This window comes from Entelurus aequoreus, linkage group LG05 (assembly GCF_033978785.1).
Source record: "Entelurus aequoreus isolate RoL-2023_Sb linkage group LG05, RoL_Eaeq_v1.1, whole genome shotgun sequence".
Lineage (NCBI taxonomy): Eukaryota > Metazoa > Chordata > Actinopteri > Syngnathiformes > Syngnathidae > Entelurus > Entelurus aequoreus.
Genome location: NC_084735.1, coordinates 58,343,801 through 58,366,813, shown reverse-complemented (window position 1 = coordinate 58,366,813; position 23,013 = coordinate 58,343,801). Strand labels below are relative to the sequence as shown.

The 23,013-nt window shown below is 39.8% G+C and overlaps 1 protein-coding gene across 2 annotated transcripts in view; it reads left to right on the top strand.

The window, feature by feature from the left end:
- The window catches only part of med13a (mediator complex subunit 13a), a 205,552-nt gene that overhangs the window by 163,962 nt on the left and 18,577 nt on the right, over positions 1-23,013 (top strand). Inside the window, exons 14-22 of one of the 2 annotated variants that reach the window (XM_062048448.1) lie at positions 379-590; positions 7,006-7,202; positions 13,933-14,852; positions 18,816-18,983; positions 19,216-19,439; positions 20,483-20,653; positions 20,968-21,275; positions 21,366-21,597; positions 22,323-22,514. In XM_062048448.1, coding sequence (XP_061904432.1) covers positions 379-590; positions 7,006-7,202; positions 13,933-14,852; positions 18,816-18,983; positions 19,216-19,439; positions 20,483-20,653; positions 20,968-21,275; positions 21,366-21,597; positions 22,323-22,514 — 2,624 coding nt within the window. Of the gene's footprint in view, positions 1-378; positions 591-7,005; positions 7,203-13,932; positions 14,853-18,815; positions 18,984-19,215; positions 19,440-20,482; positions 20,673-20,893; positions 21,276-21,365; positions 21,598-22,322; positions 22,515-23,013 lie in introns of both variants that reach the window. The other variant, XM_062048447.1, reaches the window with a different exon arrangement.

The window sequence follows — 23,013 nt, the reverse complement described above, 5'->3', positions numbered from 1 at the left end:
TAGGACTTGGCCATCTAGTGGTGAAAAATATATCTGTCACTGTCATCATGAAGCTGCTGTCCAACTTCTCTGTTAGAACTCTTATTTAATCTCTGTTTGCAGTCACCGATTATGTGACAGATTAGATACGTTGTCTTTTTTATGTACTTTAATCTGCCGGGGAAGTACTAGGAAATATGGTGTTATTATCTTTCCAAAAGACAAATGAAATGTTGAGTTATTACATTAAGTGACGAAGCGCATCAATAATGCATTATAGACATTATAAATTATATGGAAGATGTTTTTTGTTAATTTTGCAATATAATAAGACTTCCTAATTATATTGCTTTGCTAATGAAGTGTTTACTAAGTATGCTGTGCCCATCTACCCTCCAGGCACAGCAGACCTCCACCAGATGTTTCCTACTCCTCCCTCCCTTGAGCAGCACATAATGGGCTACTCCCCCATGAACATGTGCAGCAAAGACTATGGCAGCGTGGAGGCCCCCCCTGGTATGACCACGCTGGACGGAACCTCATCCCAGGGAGGTCTCTTCAAGATTGAGGTGGAGGAGAGCTTCAGTAGCCCAAAGCCATCCGAGATCAAGGTTTGTTTAGGAATATTTCATATTACAACAAGTGTTGTCCCGATACCAATATTTTGGTTTTGGTACCGGTACAAAATGTATTTCTATAATTTTCAAAATAAAAGGGTTCACAAAAAGTATATACAGTATATATTGGCTTTATTTTAACAGAAAATCTTATAGTACCGGTACATTAAACATAAGTTTCTCATTGCAATCAAAGAACAGTTTGAGCATTCAATAAAGTAAACACACTAGACAACTTTTCTTTTAGTAGTAAGGAAGCAAACCGATTACAAAGGCTCCTAATTTGGTTGCTGACGTATGTAGTAACATATTGCGTCATTTCCAATTATTTAAATAGCACATATATAGAAAAATATATATATGTGCTGTCAACCTTAATCCGTTAATGCATGTGTTTAATAAAAATAAATTATCGCGTTATCAAATATGAATGACGATTAATCACTTCCGCGTTGAGGCTTATGTCGGAAGACGCGCACATTTTTTAAAAACAGTCTTTGATCACAATGAGAGGTGGCCTATTTTGTTTCAAAACAGAACTTAGTATAAAACTAAGCTAACTGGTTGGTATTGCAGCGACAAACGTTTTTATCATCGGCGCACTTCAAGTTTAGAATACCATCTTAAAGCGAACACGCACTCAAGGATGGCGCCGACAGTCTTGTCAATCCTCTTGACGACTGCTTTTGTAAACAGCTACTAGCGACAAATCTAATTACTTTTTCCGGGGATATTGGAGACTTTTTTGTGTCTTGGAAACTCTGAGGTGAAAGCAAGCAGCAGTCTCCGTCCTCAGCGAGCAGCGACAGCTGCTGTTGGTCAGCTGGTGCTGCTGCGCCGATAGCTACATTCTAGCATCGACAAGCATCGACAATAAGCAGAGAACGCCACGCCGGCAAAGTTTACTGATTCAAGGTTGTCAACAAAAGGAGCACAGTTAAGAGGAGCTTTACGTGAGTGTTTATATTACAGTTAAGTCTATTACCGGTACTAACATAAAATGTAGATTGTTACTAGGGCTGGGCGATATGGCCTTTTTTTAATATCGCGATATTTTAAGGCCATATCGCGATACACGATCTATATCTCGATATTTTGCCTTAGCCTTGAATGAACACTTGATGCATATAATCACAGCAGTTTGATGATTCTATGTGTCTACATTAAAACATTCTTCTTCATACTGCATTAATATATGCTACTTTAAAACTTTCATGCAGAGAAGGAAATCACAACTAAAAATATCACTATTTTTTCATACGGTGTTGATCTGGAAATGTTTGCCTCTGCATTTTGATGGTGTAGGCGTGTGGCACCGAACGGAGATGTTGACATGCGGAGTAAGCACTCTTCATTCTCTAGCAGGTGACTTTTCAATTTATGCTACATATTAGCAGTAATGCTACTTTTTATAGCAACGCTTTTGCCCCACACTTGACAAATTACGGTTGTCTGTTCGACATATTCCCACTTGAAGCCAAACCACCGCCAGACGATGGACCCCCTGCTGTTTTTTGGGGGAATTAATTATTCCTTCATTTGTTACCAGATTCGCACCTTCTCTCTCTCGTATTACCACTCGCATGGCTGCGCTAGCATCACAGCTAACGTTACCCATGCTGCTACCTCTTTGCTGCGCGAGGGCGTATACGTATGTGACGTATGACGTGACAGTATGTGACGTGTGTAAGAAGGTGCGCTTGTCTGTCTGTTAGAAGGAGACACAGGAAAGAGTGAGGAGAGCCTGTAGTGTATTGCCAGCAGCTAAAAGCAACTGCGTGAGAACATATACTCGAATATCACGATATAGTAATTTTCTATATCGCACAGAGACAAACCCGCGATATATCGCGTATATAGATATATCGCCCAGCCCTAATTGTTACTCGAACTGCTTTATTAAACAAAAAAAAGTAAAGTACCAATGATTGTCACACACACACTAGGTGTGGTGAGATATCTTCTGCATTTGACCCATCACCCTTGTTCACCCCCTGGGAGGTAAGGGGAGCAGTGAGCAGCAGCGGTGGCCGCGCCCAGCAATCATTTTGGTGATTTAACCCCCAATTCCAACCCTTGATGCTGAGTGCCAAGCAGGGAGGTAATGGGTCCCAATTTTATAGTCTTTGGTATGACTCGGCCGGGGTTTCAACTCACGACCTACCGATCTCAGGGCGGACACTCTAACCACTAGGCCACTAAGCAGGTTAAGGTTAAAATGGAATTAAAGCTCAACAGAAAAAAAGACTGTAGCGAGGAAATCTAAAGTCACTTTAATCATAGACTTTTGTCAAAATATGTCAAGTCTTTTCTCTTCACAATGATAGCGCTACGCTTCACATCCGGTTTAACCAACAAAACTACAAAAAATGTCTTACAATATGATCATGCTTTGTCAAATATGGATTGTAATGTTATTCTGTGATATTTCTACCTATAAAAAATGTTTTCTGGCAGATTGAAAAAAATTGTATTGTAATAGCGGTGGCGATATGACGGCAGTTGACTGTCTTTGAACAAGTCAGCCTTTTACTTATGGTCACAAATAGCACTGTTAAACTAAATAAACAGAAGTGCAACACACACACACACACACGACGGCTCCGTCCTCGAACACTTTCTCTTTCTCGTCTCTTTCTTCATCAATTAATCAAGCCCTTAATCACGGGTGACCAGTGCAATGGATGCCGAGTGGATACAGTTATTATTATGAGGGTCCAGTCCATAGGGAGGCCAGCAGGGGATCTTTCTGAATGTAAACAAGTCAGCAGCACAGAGACGTTACCAACTGATGCACAGAGGAGTGGTCCACCCCGGGTCCTGACTTGGAACAGGAAGCGCCTCTTCCGTGGGAACTTATCTGTGGCCACCTGATAACCTCTATACAGAAGAGGAAACGAGGAACGAGAGAGGGCAGATCAACTGGTCTAAAAAGGGGTCTGTTTAGAGGCTAGAGTTTATAAATGAGATTTAATATTGGACTTAAATGCCTCTACTGAGGTAGAATCTCTAACTGTTACCGGTATGGCATTCCAGAGTACTGGAGTCCAGATAGAAAACGCTCTGTAGCCCGCAGCCTTTTTTGGGCTCTGGGAATCACTAATAAGCCGGAGTTCTTAGAACGCAGATTTCTGGCCAGGACATATGGTACACTACAATCAGCAAGATAGGCTGGAGCCAAACTGTAGAGTATTTTATACGTAAGTAGTAAAACCTTAAAGTCACATCTTAAGTGCACAGGAAGCCAGTCCGGGTGAACCAGTATAGGCGTAATATGATCAAACTTTCTTGTTCTTGTCAAAGTCTAGCAGCCGCATTTTTGTACCAACTGTAATCTTTTACAGTTGATACAAAACCAACTGCTAACCCCTCAGCACGGTGGAAGAGGGGTTAGTGCGTCTGCCTCACAATACGAAGGTCCTGGGTTCGATCCTACGCTCGGGATCTTTCTGTGTGGAGTTTGCATGTTCCCCCCGTGACTGCGTGGGTTCCCCCCGGGTACTCCGGCTTCCTCCCACCTCAAAAGACATGCACCTGTGGATAGGTTGATTGGCAACACTAAATTGGCCCTAGTGTGTGAATGTGAGTGTGAATGTTGTCTGTATATCTGTGTTGGCCCTGCGATGAGGTGGCGACTTGTCCAGGGTGTACCCCGCCTACCACCTGAATGCAGCTGAGATAGGCTACAGCGACCCCAAAAGGGACAAGCGGTAGAGAATGGATGGATGGATGTAATCTTTAATACTAGACATAGGGACACCCGAAAAAAATAAGTTAAAGTAATCGAGACGTAACGAACGCTTGAAAAATGATCTTGGCGTCGGTGGTGGACAAAATGGAACAAATTTTTAGCGATATTCAGGACATTAAAGAAGGCTGTTTTAGTAACGGAATATCTGAAACATTTATTCAGGTATAAATATCACATTATACATTACCAAACATCTTTGACGATCAAAGCATGATCCTAACAATCAACATTTTGTGTTATCTATGCCTTGAACTGATATCTAAAAATGGAAGTGTTGTATCTCCTCCTCTGAATGCAAGTGCTCCTACAGCAGGAATACAAATTCTGTATTCCTACAAAATACAAAAAATGGCAGGACACCAAAGCACTGCAGGTCATTTTTTTTATTGTTTTTAAAAGCTTGTTTATGTTGTTTTTGTGTTGAGCTGTTTTAAAAAGGATAATGTGTAAAACACATTTCATTAAAGCAAACTAATTGTCCAGTAATGGTATTTAAACTTGAAAATGATCTGTTTCAGGTACATTTATTAATGATGAAAAATTATATCCATCTGCGGTATCGTGATTAATTTTGAATTAACGATGAACAGACTGCGATTAATCGCGATTAAATATTTTAATCGTTTGACAGCCTTACAATATATATATGTATAAAAGCTAGGCTATACTGTATATATGTGTGTGTGTGTGTCTGTGTGTGTGTGTGTGTGTGTGTGTGTGTGTGTGTGTGTGTGTGTGTGTGTGTGTGTGTGTGTGTGTGTGTGTGTGTGTGTGTGTGTGTGTGTGTGTGCGTGTGCGTGCGTGCGTGCGTGTGTGTGTGTGTGTGTGTGTGTGTGTGTGTGTGTGTGTGTGTGTGTGTGTGTGTGTGTGTGTGTGTGTGCGTGCGTGTGCGTGTTGTTACTTTGCATGCAGTTCACTTTTGGCCCTTGGCAAAACATTTTAGCCCAATATGACCCTGGAGTCAAAAAGTTTGGACACCTCTGACCTAGTTCTTTAACTTTGTTTTCAAACCATTTTTGTTACCTAGTTTCTGGTAACTCTGTTCATTAATATTATTTCAATGTTTGCTTGGTATTTTCTGTTTTCTGTTTGTTTTTGTACAATTGTTTGTTACTTTGTTACTTTTGTATGTATATATCTGAGTGATTTTATTGTTGCACTTAATTGTTTTCTTGCACTACAAATTAGTTTTGCACATTGCTGTTGCAAGTTTTTGTTACCAAAAATAATCAATCCAAATCAGAATTAGAATCACCTTTATTGGGCAGGTATGTTTAACACACACGGAATTTAACTTTGGACTGTGGGCTCTTGGTCGAATGTAAACATTAGATAATAACAATTAGCTAATTAGCCCATGGAGGCTTGGGCCAGCTCTGGTAGTGAAGCATGTTTAGTTATTCCTTGTCCTGCAGTGATGTAGTTTATTTGTTGCCATTAAGGCGAGGACTCGTGATTTAGAAGTAGCTAAAACACTGTGGAGGGACATTTGCTGCTAGGTAGCTATGTTTTAAAGCATCGCTAGCAGAGCATTCCTTCAGTATAAATAAGTTAACCTTTATCGTTTTAGAACAAAAATACGTCCATTCTCCCTCGTCTGTCTCCACACCATTCCCGCTTGTGTGTGTTGATTCACATGCCATCCATCCATCCATTTTCTACCGCTTGTCCCTTTTTGGGGTCGCGGGGGCTGCTGGAGCCTATCTCAGCTGCATTCAGGCGGAAGGCGGGGCACACCCTGGACAAGTTAATCGCAGGGCGAACACAGATAGTCAGACAACATTCACACTCACATTCACACACTAGAGCCAATTTAGTGCTGCCAATCAACCTATCCCCAGGTGCTTGTTTTTGGAGGTGGGAGGAAGTGCCTCGACTTATTTTACCAGCAATGTCACCACGGCACGCCATCATTTCCATGAAAAAAAAAAAGTCCCGTTATTTTTTAAAGGCGGTATAGCCCTTTGTATTGCATTAGTGCCACAGTACTTTATTAGTACCGGTACACCATACAACCTTAATTTGACCTAATATTACAATAATAGTTTGAGTAATTATTCACAGGAAATGGTTGAAATGCTTTTAGGCTTCTTCTTGTGTTGGCATTGACAAGTTTTTAGGCTTTTACATGCAAATTGTATCACTTTAAGGCTTTTTGATTATAACATTTGTGTTTTTATTAGTGGTGTACTGATACAACTTTTTTAGTTTGAATACAATACCGATATTGTAACCTTGAGTATTAAGAGATCAGCATTAATCATACATACTTGTATTATTTTGTAGTGTGGAATGTTAGAAAAGGTTTGATAAAGTAAAATTACTCAGACAGAGAACAATAGTAGGTATGAAAAACACTAACCCTGACAGACTTATGGTGTCTGTAAGTTGAAGTGGAGTGGTAATTGTGTTTTTGTTGACACCTAGTTGCCATAATAATGCATGGAATTACGTCATGACACAGTAAGTTGAATGATGCGGGCACATTTGTTACTGGATACTTTCTAAAACGATGCTGCCTCGGAAACTTTGTATGTGTCAGTAATGTATTATATCAGACATTTTACATGCAACCTGATATCTATATCGGATCAGGAAACCTGCAGTTTTTAGGGTTGTTTTTTGAATCAGTCATACAAGATATTTTGTATTTTACAGGACTATTCATTCGTGTACAAGCCTGAGCTGTGCCAGGCATTTGTGGGCTGCTCCATGTTTGCGCCATTGAAATCCCTCCCCAGCCAATGTCTGCCACCTGTTAAACTACCAGAGGATTTCATCTACCGACCAAGTTGGACCATGGGCAGGGAGATGCTCAATCCCATGCCTGTCATGACCATCCTCAATAAGGACAGGTATGATGCTGTTTTATGTTACTATTTTAGAGAAAAGAAAGCAAAAGTCACTAAACTTGAGAGTAGATCTGCTGGCTAATCGTTTCTGTTCAATTGACCTCAAATGTGTTGTATTTGATGAGCTTTGTAGTTTTAACAAATTCATATACTGTAATTATCTATAGACGTTGGAAGTATATAACTGTCTTTTTTTTAAGATAAAGCTGTATGATTCATTGTTTAAGGTCTTTTACTTACATTGTTTCCAAAATACGATTTGTTTGTGGAGAAAGAGTTACTTTTCTTTAGAACTGGTTTACATTTGTTTGATTTCAAAATAGACCTTTTGCATGTTGTTTAGTATATGCAAACCCACACTTGAGGCACTGATAATGAATAAAAATACTCTTGTACGCTACACTGTTTTATGCAGCTATTCACAGCTACAGTTTGATAGGTTCTTTGTAAGAGGACAGTGAAATTCCGGACTATGGAGTGCACCGGTATATTAGCCGCAATCACTAAATTTTAGGGAAAACATTTTTTTTCCATTAGCTGCACCAGATTATAAACCGCAGGTACTTTAATATGTTGCGAAATCAGTTATTTACACAGAAAGGTTCTGCAAATGTTTATTTACATACCTTAATTGTTTCCAAAACGGTGTCTGTAAAATGGCAGTAAAACGGCTGATCAAACAAAATAGACGTAATCGTTATGGACCCGCTGGCTGCGGAAGCCAGTTCCCAATCAGCTAAACAGACTCAATAACTCCCCGGTGACGTCTTGGTGAGTTTACTGAGGAATTTGAAAAACTGAAACAATACAAAAAGAATGCCGCAATAAGTTAATAATACTAACAGACAGTCGTAAATGTGTTAGCATATTAGTTAAGGCTAACGACGCTAGCGTCATTACTTTACGATAGTACATACAAATATGCATGAAAACACTCATACAGACACTATATGGGACAGTTTAGTAAGTATAAACAGTTTTAGTTATACTGTAAAACTTACAAACGTTGCTTGGAGTTATGAATGAAGAATCTATACGAGTAAAAATGGCTAGAAGACTGAACGGCACCCTACTTCTGGTTAAAAGCACTACTTCTCCAAAGTGGGCTGGCTCAGGGTGGAGGACAGAGTAAAACAACTTGCACTGAGCCTAGTCTATAAAATCCTCTACACCTCCCTGATACCGAAGTACATGTCAAACTACTTCCTTAACGTAAATGACTGCCATAACCACAACACCAGGGGGAGCTCCACTAACCACGTTAAACCCAGATTCCGATCTAACAAAGGTCTTAACTCATTCTCCTTCTATGCCACATCAATATGGAATGCACTCCCAACAGGTGTAAAAGAAAGGGCATCTCTATCCTCCTTCAAAACCTACTAAAACAACACCTCCAGTCAACCTCAACCCTAGACTAACACCCTCCCCCTTCCACATCCCACCTCCCCGGATTGTAAATAACCAAATGTAAATAATCAAATGTATATACTTGTTCTTATGCTTTCTGAACTCACTATGTACTCCGCTCACTGTACATATCCTACCAAGTCAGACCTACACTGTTTCAATGTCCATTTCTCTGATGATGCGATTGTTGATGACTGAAGTGCTGATATCAACTAAACCCTCCTCATCCCACCCCCCGGATTGTAAATATTGTACATAATGTAAATAATTCAATGTATATACTCTGATGATTAACTTGTGGGATGACTGTATTATGCTGATAGTATATATCAATTGATTTACGTGGACCCCGACTTAAACAAGTTGAAAAACTTATTCGGGTGTTACCATTTAGTGGTCAATTGTAAGGAAAATGTACTGTACTGTGCAATCTACTAATAAAAGTTTCAATCAATCAATCAAAAACCGGTAAATGGAAGGACACTGCAGCACTTGCAGTTAGTTAACACATCCAAAAGATGGCGCCATAGCACAAACAATAAAACATCTTCTCATTGTATTTGCTTTTTTAAAAAAATTTTTAAACTATTTTATTATCGGCGTCAGCAAAAAAAAAAAATGTCCAGGGTTCAAAAATGTAGGAAAAAAGTAGCGGCTTTTAGTCCAGAATTTACGGTAACCACATCAAGTTTGAATTATTATGTCTTTTGCCAGAGCAGACTTATATCACAGCAGAGGAAAAGACACTATCTCTCCTCTCGTTCCACCTCGGTCTGCTGCTTCTCATCAGCTATGTTAATGTGGATGGATTTATTTTTTTTAAATGTTTATTATTGTAGCAATATGGTTGTCAAAGTTAAGAATTTTTGTGATTTTGTTTGCAAGGGCACCATAGTGACTTCTGAGTGTGTGCGCATGTTGGCATACAACAGCTTGTTGTTGTAGTTTTGACTTTTTCTTTTAATTTGTATTGAAGTTAAAGTTGATCCTTCACCACCTAGTTATGTTTGTTACACAGTTTTGGATAGCTTTCTATAATGTGTTCAAAATGTACAAATATTCACTACAATATGAACTTTTGTCGAGGCTGGAACCTATTATTCATGTACACATTGTTTCTTATGGAGAAATTTGCTTCACTATACAAACTTTTTGATTCACAAACGCTTTTTCAAGAACAAATTAAGTTTGTCAATTGAGGTTCCACTTTATCTGTATTGTTCACATCTCAGCAAAATGATGCACATCCCAGTCATTAGACGTGAACTGACGTCTTTTTCATCGGGCTACAACGCAGACATCATCAAGTTAGCGCTCATGTTGACTCATTAAGCCAGTCGAGCATCTTTGTAACTTAAGCTGACACCCGCATCCCCCAACCCCATTCTTCCCTATTTCAAGATCACTTGGATCGTTCTCTCATCCCAAACTGCACAGCATTTTTAGAAATGCCACATAGCGTGGTGGAATGTTAATTGCTTTTTTCTAGAAATTAGTACGTCTGTGTAACTTTCTAATCTGCATTTGTTTGCTTTGCCCTTAAAGGGGAACTGCTCTTTTTTTGGAATTTTGCTTATCGTTCACAATCATTATGAGAGACAAGAACCCAAATGTCTTTTTTGGTAAGCCGGAATTTAAAGATGATTAAAAAACACTTGGAAGCTGTGGCTAATGTTAGTACCTCTAAAGCCCTCAAACAACTTCAAAACCCTCCATCAACGTTTTATATACACACTGCAAGTAAATATATAATGTAGTAACAGACCCTTTCATAACAATATGTAATTTGTACAATATTTACCGTATTTTGGTCATTTATGCATTGTGGAATTGGTTTCCTTGGCACATTTATTTCCGTTTCCATAGCAACGTACTTCCGACTTCCAGCAACAAATGTGCGTTCTTACTTCCGGAAACAAACGCGAGTGTGTTCTAATCATGGCAGACTTGTTAGAGTGAGGTCGGTGTGACTTTACGGTGTGAATGTGGAACTTGGAGCCATGTTATTTCGACATAAATGGCGTGCTTACCCAGAGTCAACTTAAAAAAGCTTCCCCGGATAGCTTGACGAAACGAACAACTGTCCATCAAGTGAGTCCCTTTAATATTGATCATGATACATACAACATACGTACAAATACAGTACATACACTGTCAAGCTGGCTGTGTACAAACAAAACATGAATTGTGGGCTAATACTTTCTAAATACTGTAATATGATTATCCTCTCCATGATAGGGTTGTAAGTACATCCAATCCTCTTATTTTGTTTATTTAGCTGACTATTTTTTCACTATCATCGCCAAGGGACCTAGAACATTTTTTTTCCTCCTGCAATCTTCTTTTTCTGTTCCTCTGCAACACTTATTTAACCTTTTTGGCATGCAACAATGAGCATTATGGCGCTTGAATTTTTGTTTGCCATAAACTGAGACTCTAACGTCACTTGTTGCAACTGACGCAACCAAAGTGATTGTCGCAATACATGATGCAGGACACCTATTGAACTGAACTTTTTGTTATGCTTGATTTTTGTTTATTTTTTGCATTCTACATGCTCTGGAGATTTATTTTGCTTGACTAGTTGTGCTGTGTTTTACCTCTAATAGTGATTTATATATATATTTTTTTTTTAAATATATATATATATATATATATATATATATATATATATATATATATATATATATATATATATATATATATATATATATATATATATATATATATATATAACATTTTGATTTTTTTTATGTATATGTATATATGCACATGTATGGAAGACGAGATAGACTAAAGAACTGTATCTGCCTCCTAAAATGATGTAATAAATGCCCTTACTTGGCTAGCAGGTATCCTTATATTAAAGTTAAAGTGCCAATGATTGTCACACACACACTAGGTGTGGCGAAATTATTCTCTGCATTTGACCCATCACCCTTGATCACCCCCTGGGAGGTGAGGGGAGCAGTGGGCAGCAGCGGTGGCCTCGCCCGGGAATCATTTTGGTGATTTAACCCCCAATTCCAACCCTTGATGCTGAGTGCCAAGCAGGGAGGTAATGGGTCCCATTTTTATAGTCTTTGGTATGTATGTTTTAATTGCTGTGCCTTCTAGAACCACAGAAGGTTAGACACTTTGCTCCCAGTCACTATTGACTCACAGACGCGTCATCTATCTACTCATTCATTACTATGGCTGACAGTGTTAACACACAGTGCATATATTATTATTTGTACTGAAGTATTAATATACTTGCTACTATCCTCCTCTCAACTAGTTATTCTCTGCTGTAAAACAGCTTCAGTTAAACTTTTTTAAAGTGTACAAAGCATTTATTATTTCACTACTTCAAATTCAAGCTAGCTTAGCATAGTGGCTAGCATATCTTATCCTTTTCTTCATCTTCCTGTGTGTGTGTGTGTGTGCCCGCACTAAATATGCATTTTAGAACTGTCTTTATTATTTTATTTAACATACATAAATAATATATATTTGGACATTTGTCTTTTGATTTAGAACCGAAATTGTGATGCATTGAGGAATTGATCATTTTCCCCCTCTGTAATTATTACTGTCAACTAGTGTACATATATACAACTTGTATTTGAAGATACATTTTACATTTATATCTCAATATTATATTTTGCATTGACATATCGGCAGTCATACCCAGCCCTATTTCTTTTTTTTCCCACTATAATACAAAACCCAAAACCAGTGAAGTTGGCACTTTGTGTAAATTCGTAAATTAAAACAGAATACAATGTTTTGCAAATCCTTTTCAGCCTATATTCAATTGAATACACTGCAAAGACAAGATACATAACGTTCGAACTGGTAATCTCTGTTATTTTTCGCAAATATTAGCTCGTTTGGAATTTGATGCCTGCAACATGTTTCAAGAAAGCTGGCACAAGTGGCAAAAAAGACTGAGAAAACACTTATTTGGAACATCCCACAGGTGATCAGGCTAATTAGGAACAGGTGGGTGCCATGATTGGGTATAAAAGCAGCTTCCATGAAATGCTCAGTCATTCACAAACAAGGATGGGGCGAGGGTCACCACTTTGTGAACAAATGCGTGAGCAAATTGTCGAACAGTTTAAGAACATTTCTCAATGAGCTATTGCAAGGAATTTAGGGATTTCACCATCTACGGTCCGTTATATCATCAAAAGGTTCAGAGAATCTGGAGATAGGCCGAAAACCAACATTGAATGCCCGTGACATTCGATTCCTCAGGTGGTACTGCATCAAAAAACAATATCAGTGTGTAAATGATATCACCACATGGGCTCAGGAACACTTCAGAAAACCACTGTCAGTAACGACAGTTTGTCGCTACATCTGTAAGTGCAAGTTAAAACTCTACTATGCAAAGCGAAAGCCATTTATCAACAACACCCATAAACGCCGCCGGCTTCGCTGGGCCCGAGCTCATCTAAGATGGACTGATGCAAAGTGGAAAAGTGTTCTGTGGTCTGACGAGTCCACATTTCAAATTGCTTTTGGAAACTGTGGACGTCGTGTCCTCCGGACCAAAGAAGAGAAGAACCATCTGGACTGTTATAGGCCCAAAGTTCAAAAGCCAGCATCTGTGATGGTATGGGGGTGTATTAAAGGCCAAGGCATAGGTAACTTACATATCTGTAAAGGCACCATTAATGCTGAAAGGTACACACAGGTTTTGGAGCAACATACGTTGCCATCCAAGCAATGTCTTTTTAATGGACGCCCCTGCTTATTTCAACAAGACAATGCCAAGCCACATTCTGCACGTGTTACAACAGCGTGGCGTTGTAGTAAAATAGTGCAGGTACTAGACTGGCCTGCCTGTAGTCCAGACCTGTCTCCCATTGAAAATGTGTGGCGCGATATGAAGCCTAAAATACCACAACGGCGACCCCGGACTGTTGAACAACTTAAGAATGGGAAATAATTCCACCTAAAAAGCTTAAAAAATTGGTCTCCTCAGTTCCCAAACGTTTACTGAGTGTTGTTAAAAGGAAAGGCCATGTAACACAGTGGTAAAAATGCCCCTGTGCCAACTTTTTTGCAATGTGTTGCTGCCGTTAAATTCTAAGTTAATGATTCTTTGCACAAAAAAAATTACATTTCTCAGTTTCAACATTAAATATCTTGTCTTTGCAGTCTATTCAATTGAGAATATAAGTTTAAAAGGATTTGCAAATCATTGTATTCTGTTTTTATTTACGATTTACACAAGGTGCCAACTTCACTGGTTTTAGGTTTTGTATATTGTAAAATTGATTCTAGCATGCATTCATACATCCAATGTTGTCTTTCTTTCTTCATTCAGCAACATCCCAAGTGTGTCCAGCACCATGGACCAGGACTACAGCCAAGCCTACACCCCTCAAACTCACACCCCCTTCTTGTCCAACAGCGCTCCACCAAGTAACAGCGGAACAGGCATCCTGCCTTCGCCCGCCACCCCGCGTTTTTCAGCCCCCACCCCACGAACTCCACGGACTCCACGCACACCTCGAGGCCCTTCCAGCGTCCAGGGCTCGCTCAAGTACGAGAATTCGGACCTGTACTCGCCAGCCTCCACCCCCTCTACCTGCAGGCCGCTCAACTCAGTGGAGCCGGCCACTGTTCCTTCCATACCTGAGGCTCACAGCCTTTACGTCACACTCATTCTGTCCGAGTCGGTGATGAATCTTTTCAAGGACTGCAACTTTGACAGCTGCTGCATCTGCGTATGTAACATGAACATCAAAGGAGCGGATGTGGGCGTGTACCTCAGCGACCCCGTAAGTGAAGTGCAGGAACCCTGCAGCTGCGGCTTCAGTGCCGTGGTCAACCGGCGCTACGGCAACGGCTCGGGCCTCTTTCTGGAGGACGAGCTGGATATCATTGGCCGCGGGACGGACATCAGCCGCGAGGCAGAAAAGCGCTTTGAGGAGCTGCGGCTTTCCACGCACGACAGAACCAGCATGGGAAGGAGAGACCATGTCCCGGATGAGCTTATTCTCCTACTGCAGGACCAGTGCACCAACCCTTTCTCACCAATTTCAGGCCTGGACGACGTCGTGACTCACGGACTGAAGGCTGGCCATGCACCAGCATGTGTTCGAGTGGAGGAGAGAGACTTTCACAGTGACTGCTACTTGGCCTTGGAGCACGGCAGGCAGTTCATGGACAACATGTCAGGTGGAAAGGTGGATGAGGAGCTGGTCAAGAGCACCTGTCTGCACCACTGGTCCAAACAAAACGGTAAGAGATCATTGCGGAAAGTTCACTTTATCATCATTTTCTGGGCCATTTGCTTGTTGTAATGTTTGAAATTATCTTCAATGTCTGGCTTTTTCCAGCTACTCTAAATGTGTGTTTGTCAATCTCAGACGTTTCATAGACAATTAATCACAATTGTCATAGTCACACATATTATTGAATATATACAGTCGCGATCAAAAGTTTACATACACTTAATGTCATGGCTGTCTTGAGTTTCCAATACTTTCTGAAACAAAAATTTAGCTGTTTGGCCACAATACCAAGCAATATGTTTGGAGGAGAAAAGGTGAGGCCTTTAATCCCAGGAACACCATCCCTACGGTCAAGCATGGTGGTGGTAGTATTATACTCTGGGCCTGTGTTGCTGCCAATGGAACTGGTGCTTTAAATAGGACAATGAAAAAGGAGGATTACCTCCAAATTCTTCAAGACAACCTAAAATCTTCAGCCCGGAGGTTGGGTCTTGGGCGCAGTTGGGTGTTCCAACAGGACAATGACCCCAAAATCATGTCAAAAGTGGTAAAGGAATGGCTAAATCAGGCTAGAATTAAGGTCTTAGAATGGCCTTCCCAAAGTCCTGACTTAAACAATGCTGAAGAAACAAGTCCGTGTCAGAAAAGTAAAAAATTTAGCTGAACTGCACCAATTTTGTCAAGAGGAGTGGTAAAAAACTCAACCAGAAGCTTGCCAGAAGCTTCTGGATGGCTACCAGAAGCGCCTTATTGCAGTGAAACTTGCCAAGGGACATATAACCAAATATTAACATTGCTGTATGTATACTTTTGACCCAGCAGATTTGGTCACATTTTCAGTAGACTCATAATAAATTCATAAAAGAACCAAACTTCATAAATGTTTTTTGTGACCAACAAGTACGTGCTCCAATCACTCTATCACAAAAAAATAAGAGTTGTAGAAATTATTGGAAACTCAAGACAGCCATGACATTATGTTCTTTACAAGTGTATGTAAACTTTTGATCGTGACTGTACACACAAGCATACAGTACATACCGTATACATACATTAGTGATGTAACGATAATATTAATGATAACCGCGGTAAAACTCCAGAGTTTGTATTACCGTTTTAAATTAAAATTATCGAAAAACTGTGAGTGATAACCACAATTTGATAAACTCGCGGACTGACTGGCACCAACTCGCTAGCTTAAATGTTAACATGATTTTTTTTTTTTAAAGACATTGGTTTTCCCCATTAAGAAAAAACATACCTCAATCTAAACTTATACAAACACATTGCTGTTTGAGCAAATAAGATATTGAAATGTTTACATCGAGCCTACAAACTGTGCTCTCTTAGGACAGAGTGATCAGGAATACAAGACGGTGGTGTTTTTACCTTGAATAGTGTAGGACGCCACAACACCCACCAGAAATAATAAATAGTAATCATAGAGTTTATTTGTTGCACACTTTTTATTTATGTTAATATTTAAGTGCTACAGTACATACCAAAATGTAAAACCATCAAAGCTTAGCCATTAAAACAGATAAAATACTAAGACTGAAACACTATCTGTGAAGCATAACTTAAACAAAACATGCAGAAACAGTGTGTATTTATTTTAGTAATTTGAAAAAATACCTTGGTCAAAAGATTTATGTGTTTGTGTAAGTACTTTTTGAACACATTCAACAACACTGCGATATGATGATGATAACCCGTGATATGAAATTGTCATAACGTTGAATCCCCAACATTGTCATTTCCATTTCTTGGATTTTGCTGACGTAACGTCTGGCTCACTTCCCGCCCATTAAATATGCCTGTTGGCCTTTCTCAGAGAAAAAATGCCCTATACTTGTGTTGTTTGTGGCTGTAGGCACTGTTCAAATCGCTAAAAAAGATAGACGTTTCTTCAGAGTTCCTCAGGAGGTTATCAAAAAAGGCGGAAGATTGCAGGATTTTACGAAAAGTAGCATGCGATCCAGTCCAAGGGAGCAGAGTCGAAGAATGCACAAGTTTGCTGTGATCAGTTCGTTAAAAGTTTGTTTGGTATACTTTTTTTAACATTTAATATTTCCCATTTAAGTATTACCTTGATACTCTTTGTATTTCTTAAACACATGTTTGCTAGGGATGTATACCGAGTACCGATATTTTTTGGTACAGGTTCCTAATTAGGTTGCTCCATGTGCACCGTGAAGGTTCTGGACGAACCAAATTGCTACCTGTATTTGTTGTTCCAGCTGACCGACGTAATTATCAGATCAAATAAAATCTAACTTTATTTATATAGTACTTTTCATGCACAGGCAAGTGGGAAGCAAAACGTGCTGTACAAAACAAAACAAACAACAATAATAGAAGAAGAGAAGAAAACATTCACACATTCACACCCACGCACATACAAACGCAGAAATACAACACTTTTGACAATAACAAGACAAAAACTAAACATGGCATGGCACTGAGTATTTGAAGTAAAACGCCACCTTTGAAATTAACGTCGTACATGTACATATATTTTATCACATTTTATACTATATACATACACATATATATATATATATATATATATATATATTCGTATGTATGTATATATGTATGAAAGTATATATATATATATATATATATATATATATATACATATATATATATATATATATATATATATCCATCCATCCATCCATTTTCTACCGCTTGTCCCTTTCGGGGTCGCGGGGGGTTGCTGGAGCCTATCTCAGCTGCATTCGGGCGGAAGGCGGGGTACACCCTGGACAAGTCGCCACCTCATCGCAGTATATATATATATATATATATATATATATATATATATATATATATATATGTATGTATATATATATATATATATATATATATATATATATATATATATGTATATATATATATATATATATATATATATATATATATATATATATATATATATATATATATATATATATATATATATATATATATATATATATATATATACATACATATATATATATATATATATATATATATGTATACACAAATGTAATACAAATACAAAACAAATGTAAACATTTAAATATAAATAATGGGTTGTAGTGTTATGGTAACAGGACTGAATGAAAACACAGGAACACCACTAAAGCATGAATTTTAACATGATGTGTATTGGTCCATCTCAGGAAATGTGTACAAGATTACTAAACTAATGACTCATTTAAATGACTGGACTGGTACTGTTTTTTTTTTAACATAGAATAATCACATACATGAAATAGAACCACACAATATTTATGCTAATTACAAGGTTACAAATTACAGTGATAATAAAACATATGTATTATAAATAAATGATAAATGGGTTGTACTTGTATAGCGCTTTTCTACCTTCAAGGTACTCAAAGCGCTTTGACAGTATTTCCACATTTACCCATTCACACACACATTCACACACTGATGGCGGGAGCTGCCATGCAAGGCGCTAACCAGCAGCCATCAGAGGCAAAGGGTGAAGTGTCTTGCCCAAGGACACAACGGACGTGACTAGGAAGGTAGAAGGTGGGAATTGAACCCCAGTAACCAGCAACACTCCGATTGCTGGCACAGCCACTCTACCAACTTCGCCACGCCGTCCCGTCGCCGTATTGAAAATAATAATGTAGGTCACAGGACTCTGTGCTTGGATTTGAACCCCCAGTCATCATGTAAATTTAATGGAATATTAAACAAACTTTTGTTCCTTAAGCAAATTCCTGTAGACCATGTGACTTGAGGGTGTAATGTGTTCTGGTAACAAGACTGAGTGAAAACACCACTTATGTGTACATTTTAACTGAGTTGGTTAACTTTATTTTCATTATAAAATCCTATACATAGATTTAGTTGAATAACTCTTTTACATTCATCATGTTGCATCAAGCAGCACTTAAATGAAAAATTATTGTGATTTTCTTTTCTCTATGTTGTTATAATTTTACAGCAGTGGACGTGAGTGCGCTGTGCTCTCAGGACGTGCTCCGAGTGTTAACGTCTCTTCAGCCTGTTCTCCAAGATGCTATCCAGAAAAAAAGGACAGTGCGGTCGTGGGGCGTTCAAGGTCCACTCACCTGGCAGCAGTTTCACAAGATGGCAGGACGGGGCTCATATGGTAACTCCTGTCAAGTTTAGTAGCAATAATTATTCTAGTGTTTTGTATTACTGTTTTCATAATGTCCAGCAGATACTAAGTGAATGAAGTACTCCAATGGTGTACTTTGCAGTAGTGACCTTAAAATGCATTTGCAGAAAAGAGATTTGTGACCTTAACCAGTCTGATGCACTGCAGGGATTAAAGAGAGCAAGGAAGCTACTCAATTGTTACACTTGCTTCCTGCTCACAGGCACAGATGAGTCCCCTGAGCCTCTGCCCATCCCCACCTTCCTGGTGGGCTACGAGTACGACTTTGTGGTACTGTCTCCCTTCGGTCTTCCACACTGGGAGAAACTTTTGCTGGATCCCTTTGGTTCCCAGCGGGACGTCGGGTATTTGGTGGTGTGTCCTGATAACAAAGCTCTGCTCAGTGGTGCCAAGAGCCTCTTCAGAGACCTCACAGCTGTCTATGAGGTAGGAGGTGTTGGCACTGATGATATGATATGAATCATCATACTGTACACTCTCAAAATTATCTCATTTCAACTTCATCTATTAGATACTGTTATGATGATTAGAGAGAGCACTGTAAAGGGTTCCTGAGCTGTAGCTTCCCAGGTAGCAGGACTGATGTCAAAGGACCTTAGATCTTGTAACGTAGTTGGGGACGGCCAGTGGGTCTCTTGCCAGATGCCAATTCCCCTTAAAAGATGTCTTTTGGCATTCGACCATCGTCCATCCGCCGGACGTGGCCAAGCCAGCAGAGACGTTGCTGCCTTAGAAGTGAGAACATGCTGGGAATCTCTCTCTAGGACTGCGTTGTTGGTTATTCTGCATCTCCAGGTTATGTCCAGTAAGCACCTTGGGCGCCCTTTTTTGACATACACACAATAATTTTGTACCGTGAGATTTTGATACCGTTACACCCTTACTGTTTTTGCAATCACACAGACTGAATATTCTGTTTAAATGTTACAAATTTACTTGAAATTGCTGTAAAAGTACCTTGGATATTGTTCTAAGTTGTTATAGACATTAATCTCTCAGCTCATTTTATTGAAATAATCAGATTCTTCTGAATCAGTGAAGAAGTTCACCGTGATTGGCGCCATGTTTTTTTCACAATGAGGTTTATGACAGTGTAAGTAGGAGAAAAAGATTGCTTGGTTTGGTCACCCTAACCCACCTACAGAATAGTACGGTAATCTGACCTCATTGGAGCATTCTTTCTTTTTTTTTAAAATCAGTGCTATTTTTAAATTTACCGTATTATTGGTGCATATCGGCATAATATTAATAATATTTATCGATGCACCCCTAAGATTATTATCACTTTTCACCTGTACATACATTTAGTTTTCAGCTTGTTGAAGCAGCTTACATTGTAGTTTGCACTGTAAGTGCTTTCTTGACTTAGACTTAAACTGATTTTGTTCTGAGCTTGGCAGGCATGTTGTTCTGTGGATCATCATATCTGTTGCCTATATCTATACTTTTGTATCTCTACTGTTGTACAGTCGTGTCGACTGGGAAAGCATCGGCCCATTTCCAAAGGCTACCCTGACGGCATAGTCCTGGTGGGTGGCAGTGGAGCCAAAGGTGTTGTGGACCAGCCAGTCAGTGATTGGTTCTTCAAATCTGCCAGCGGCAATAATGACGCCTTCTCTAAACTGAAGCTCTATGCACAGGTGTGCCGCCACAACCTTGGTGAGTATCACCCATCTGCTGCCTTTTCTTCCGCGGCTGTTGCTGTTGCTCAATTTCTGGCTTTGCTCTCTGGTCTGACATTTTTACACACTGTGGAGTTATTGCTGAAAGGTTTGTGAGAGAGCTTTGACAAATTGAAAATGTGCTGAAAGAATAAGTGGAGTAGCTTTCATCCTTTTTATAAGCAGGTGTAACATTAATATCCATCTTTGTCTTTTTAGCTCCATACCTCGCATCACAAGCTTTAGACAGTTCCCTCCTAACGCAGCCCCCTCACTCGTCGTTGTCCAACCAGTCGTCCTCCACGCAGCCGACAGGATCCGCCTCCATCTCTGTTGGCCAGCAGGATGCGATGCAGGTCTCCAACAGCAACAGTGGCTGTGTGTCATCCAACAGCCTGGTGACGTCATCTGGGCAGCCTGGCAGCGCCATGCAGTCTGCCAAGGCCACTTCTTTTGCCCCCTTTGCCAGCATGGGCAATCAAAGCCAGGTAGGTGGCCCCCAAAGTGGGCAGCTGGGACAGCAGGCGGGAACCCAGAATATGAGTACCTCAGGGGACAACCCCAACAGCCACAGCCATGCCCCCACAGAGCCCCCAGAAAGGTATGCATCAACCCCAACAAGCTTAATGTATTCAAGAAGGTTGTATAGTATAAAATTGTACAGTTAAAGAGATTTCTGTGATGCCCACAGCACTTTGGAACGGGACCAGATCGGTGTGCCCACAGATGGCGAATCTCACGCCATCACGTATCCGCCTGCCATTGTTGTTTACATCGTGGATCCCTTTAGCTACGAGGAGTCTGAAGGCGGGCTGGGAACAGCGCCAGCCCACTCCAGTGTGTGGACGCTTGGTTTGTTACGCTGCTACCTTGAGATGCTTCAGTTGCTTCCTGCACATATCCGAAATTCAATTTTTTTACAGGTGAGCAACTTCCCGATGACGTGTTCTTTTGCCACACGTGCTGCAACTACAGTAGTTATAGAGCAAATCTCTTGTTAACGCACATTTGTGTGTTTACTACAGTGTGTTGGATTCATGCTAATGTGTATGTAAGGATATTTTAATTTGTAAGTGAAAATGTAAATATAATTGTACATCTGCAATTAAATATAAACAAAGATTACAGAAAAAAATCTATCACTCAGCTAAAAGTTTCATGACCCCACCGCCGCAGTACGCAGACCCTCTATGTTGCTTCTCTTAGACTGTTTTTGCGTATTTGCCTTGCTCACCAACCTGCACAGCAAAGTAGAGCAGAGAAGATGTCGTGGGGTTACATTCAGTCCAAAACATGACATGAAACAAGACATAATTTATTTTAATGATGTTGGATCTGTGTTGTTGTTGTTGTTGGGGACAAGTGTTGTAAATTAGCTTTGGCTACAAACACTATGATGCATACATTGGATAACTGTTTCAGATGTCTATGTTTTTGTATCTGTCCCTATTTCAAATAAACCTCTATAAAAATACAAATAAATAAATAAATAAAAAAGACATGGTTAGAAAAAGTATTCCAATATATTGCCACACTGACATTTTACCCACGCCTACTATAAGGTCAAAGCCATTTTTTCCAAACATGTACTACCACATTGTTTTAAAAAATGCACTTTATGACATTTTAATTGTTCTTTTTTTTAAAGATTGTCCCCTGCCAGTACCTGCTTCAGCCTGTACGAGGTGAAGAGCGCCATATCTACGTTCAGCACCTCAAGTCTTTAGCCTTCTCCGTCTTTGCTCAGTGCAGGCGCCCATTGCCCACTTCCACAAAAGTCAAGTCCTTAACGGGCTTTGGCCCGGGCCTCGCTATTAACACAGCACTTAAAAGCTCAGAGGTAAAAAGATACTTTTTTAATAGTCTTTCTTTTTTTTAATGTTTTTCTTTTTATGTCGCATGACCTCTTGTAGTGTTTATGTTGTGTTTTTGTCCACATCATTAATATCTATTCCATCCACCCATCTATTTTCTACCGCTTGTCCCTATCGGGGTCACGGGGGTGCTGGAGCCTATCTCAGCTGCATTCGGTCGGAGGGCAGGGTACACCCTGGACAAGTCGCCACCTCATCGCAAGGCCAACACAGATAGACAGACAAAATTCACACTCACATTCACACGCTAGGGCCAATTTAGTGTTGCCAATCAACCTATCCCCAGGTGCATGTCTTTGGAGGTGGAAGGAAGCCAGTGTACTCGGAGGGAACCCACACAGTTACGGGGAGAACATGCAAACTCCACACAGAAAGACCCCAAGCCCGGGGATCAAACCCAGGACTTTTGTATTGTGAGGCACAAGCACCAACCCCTGTCGCACCGTGCTGCCCTAATAATATCAA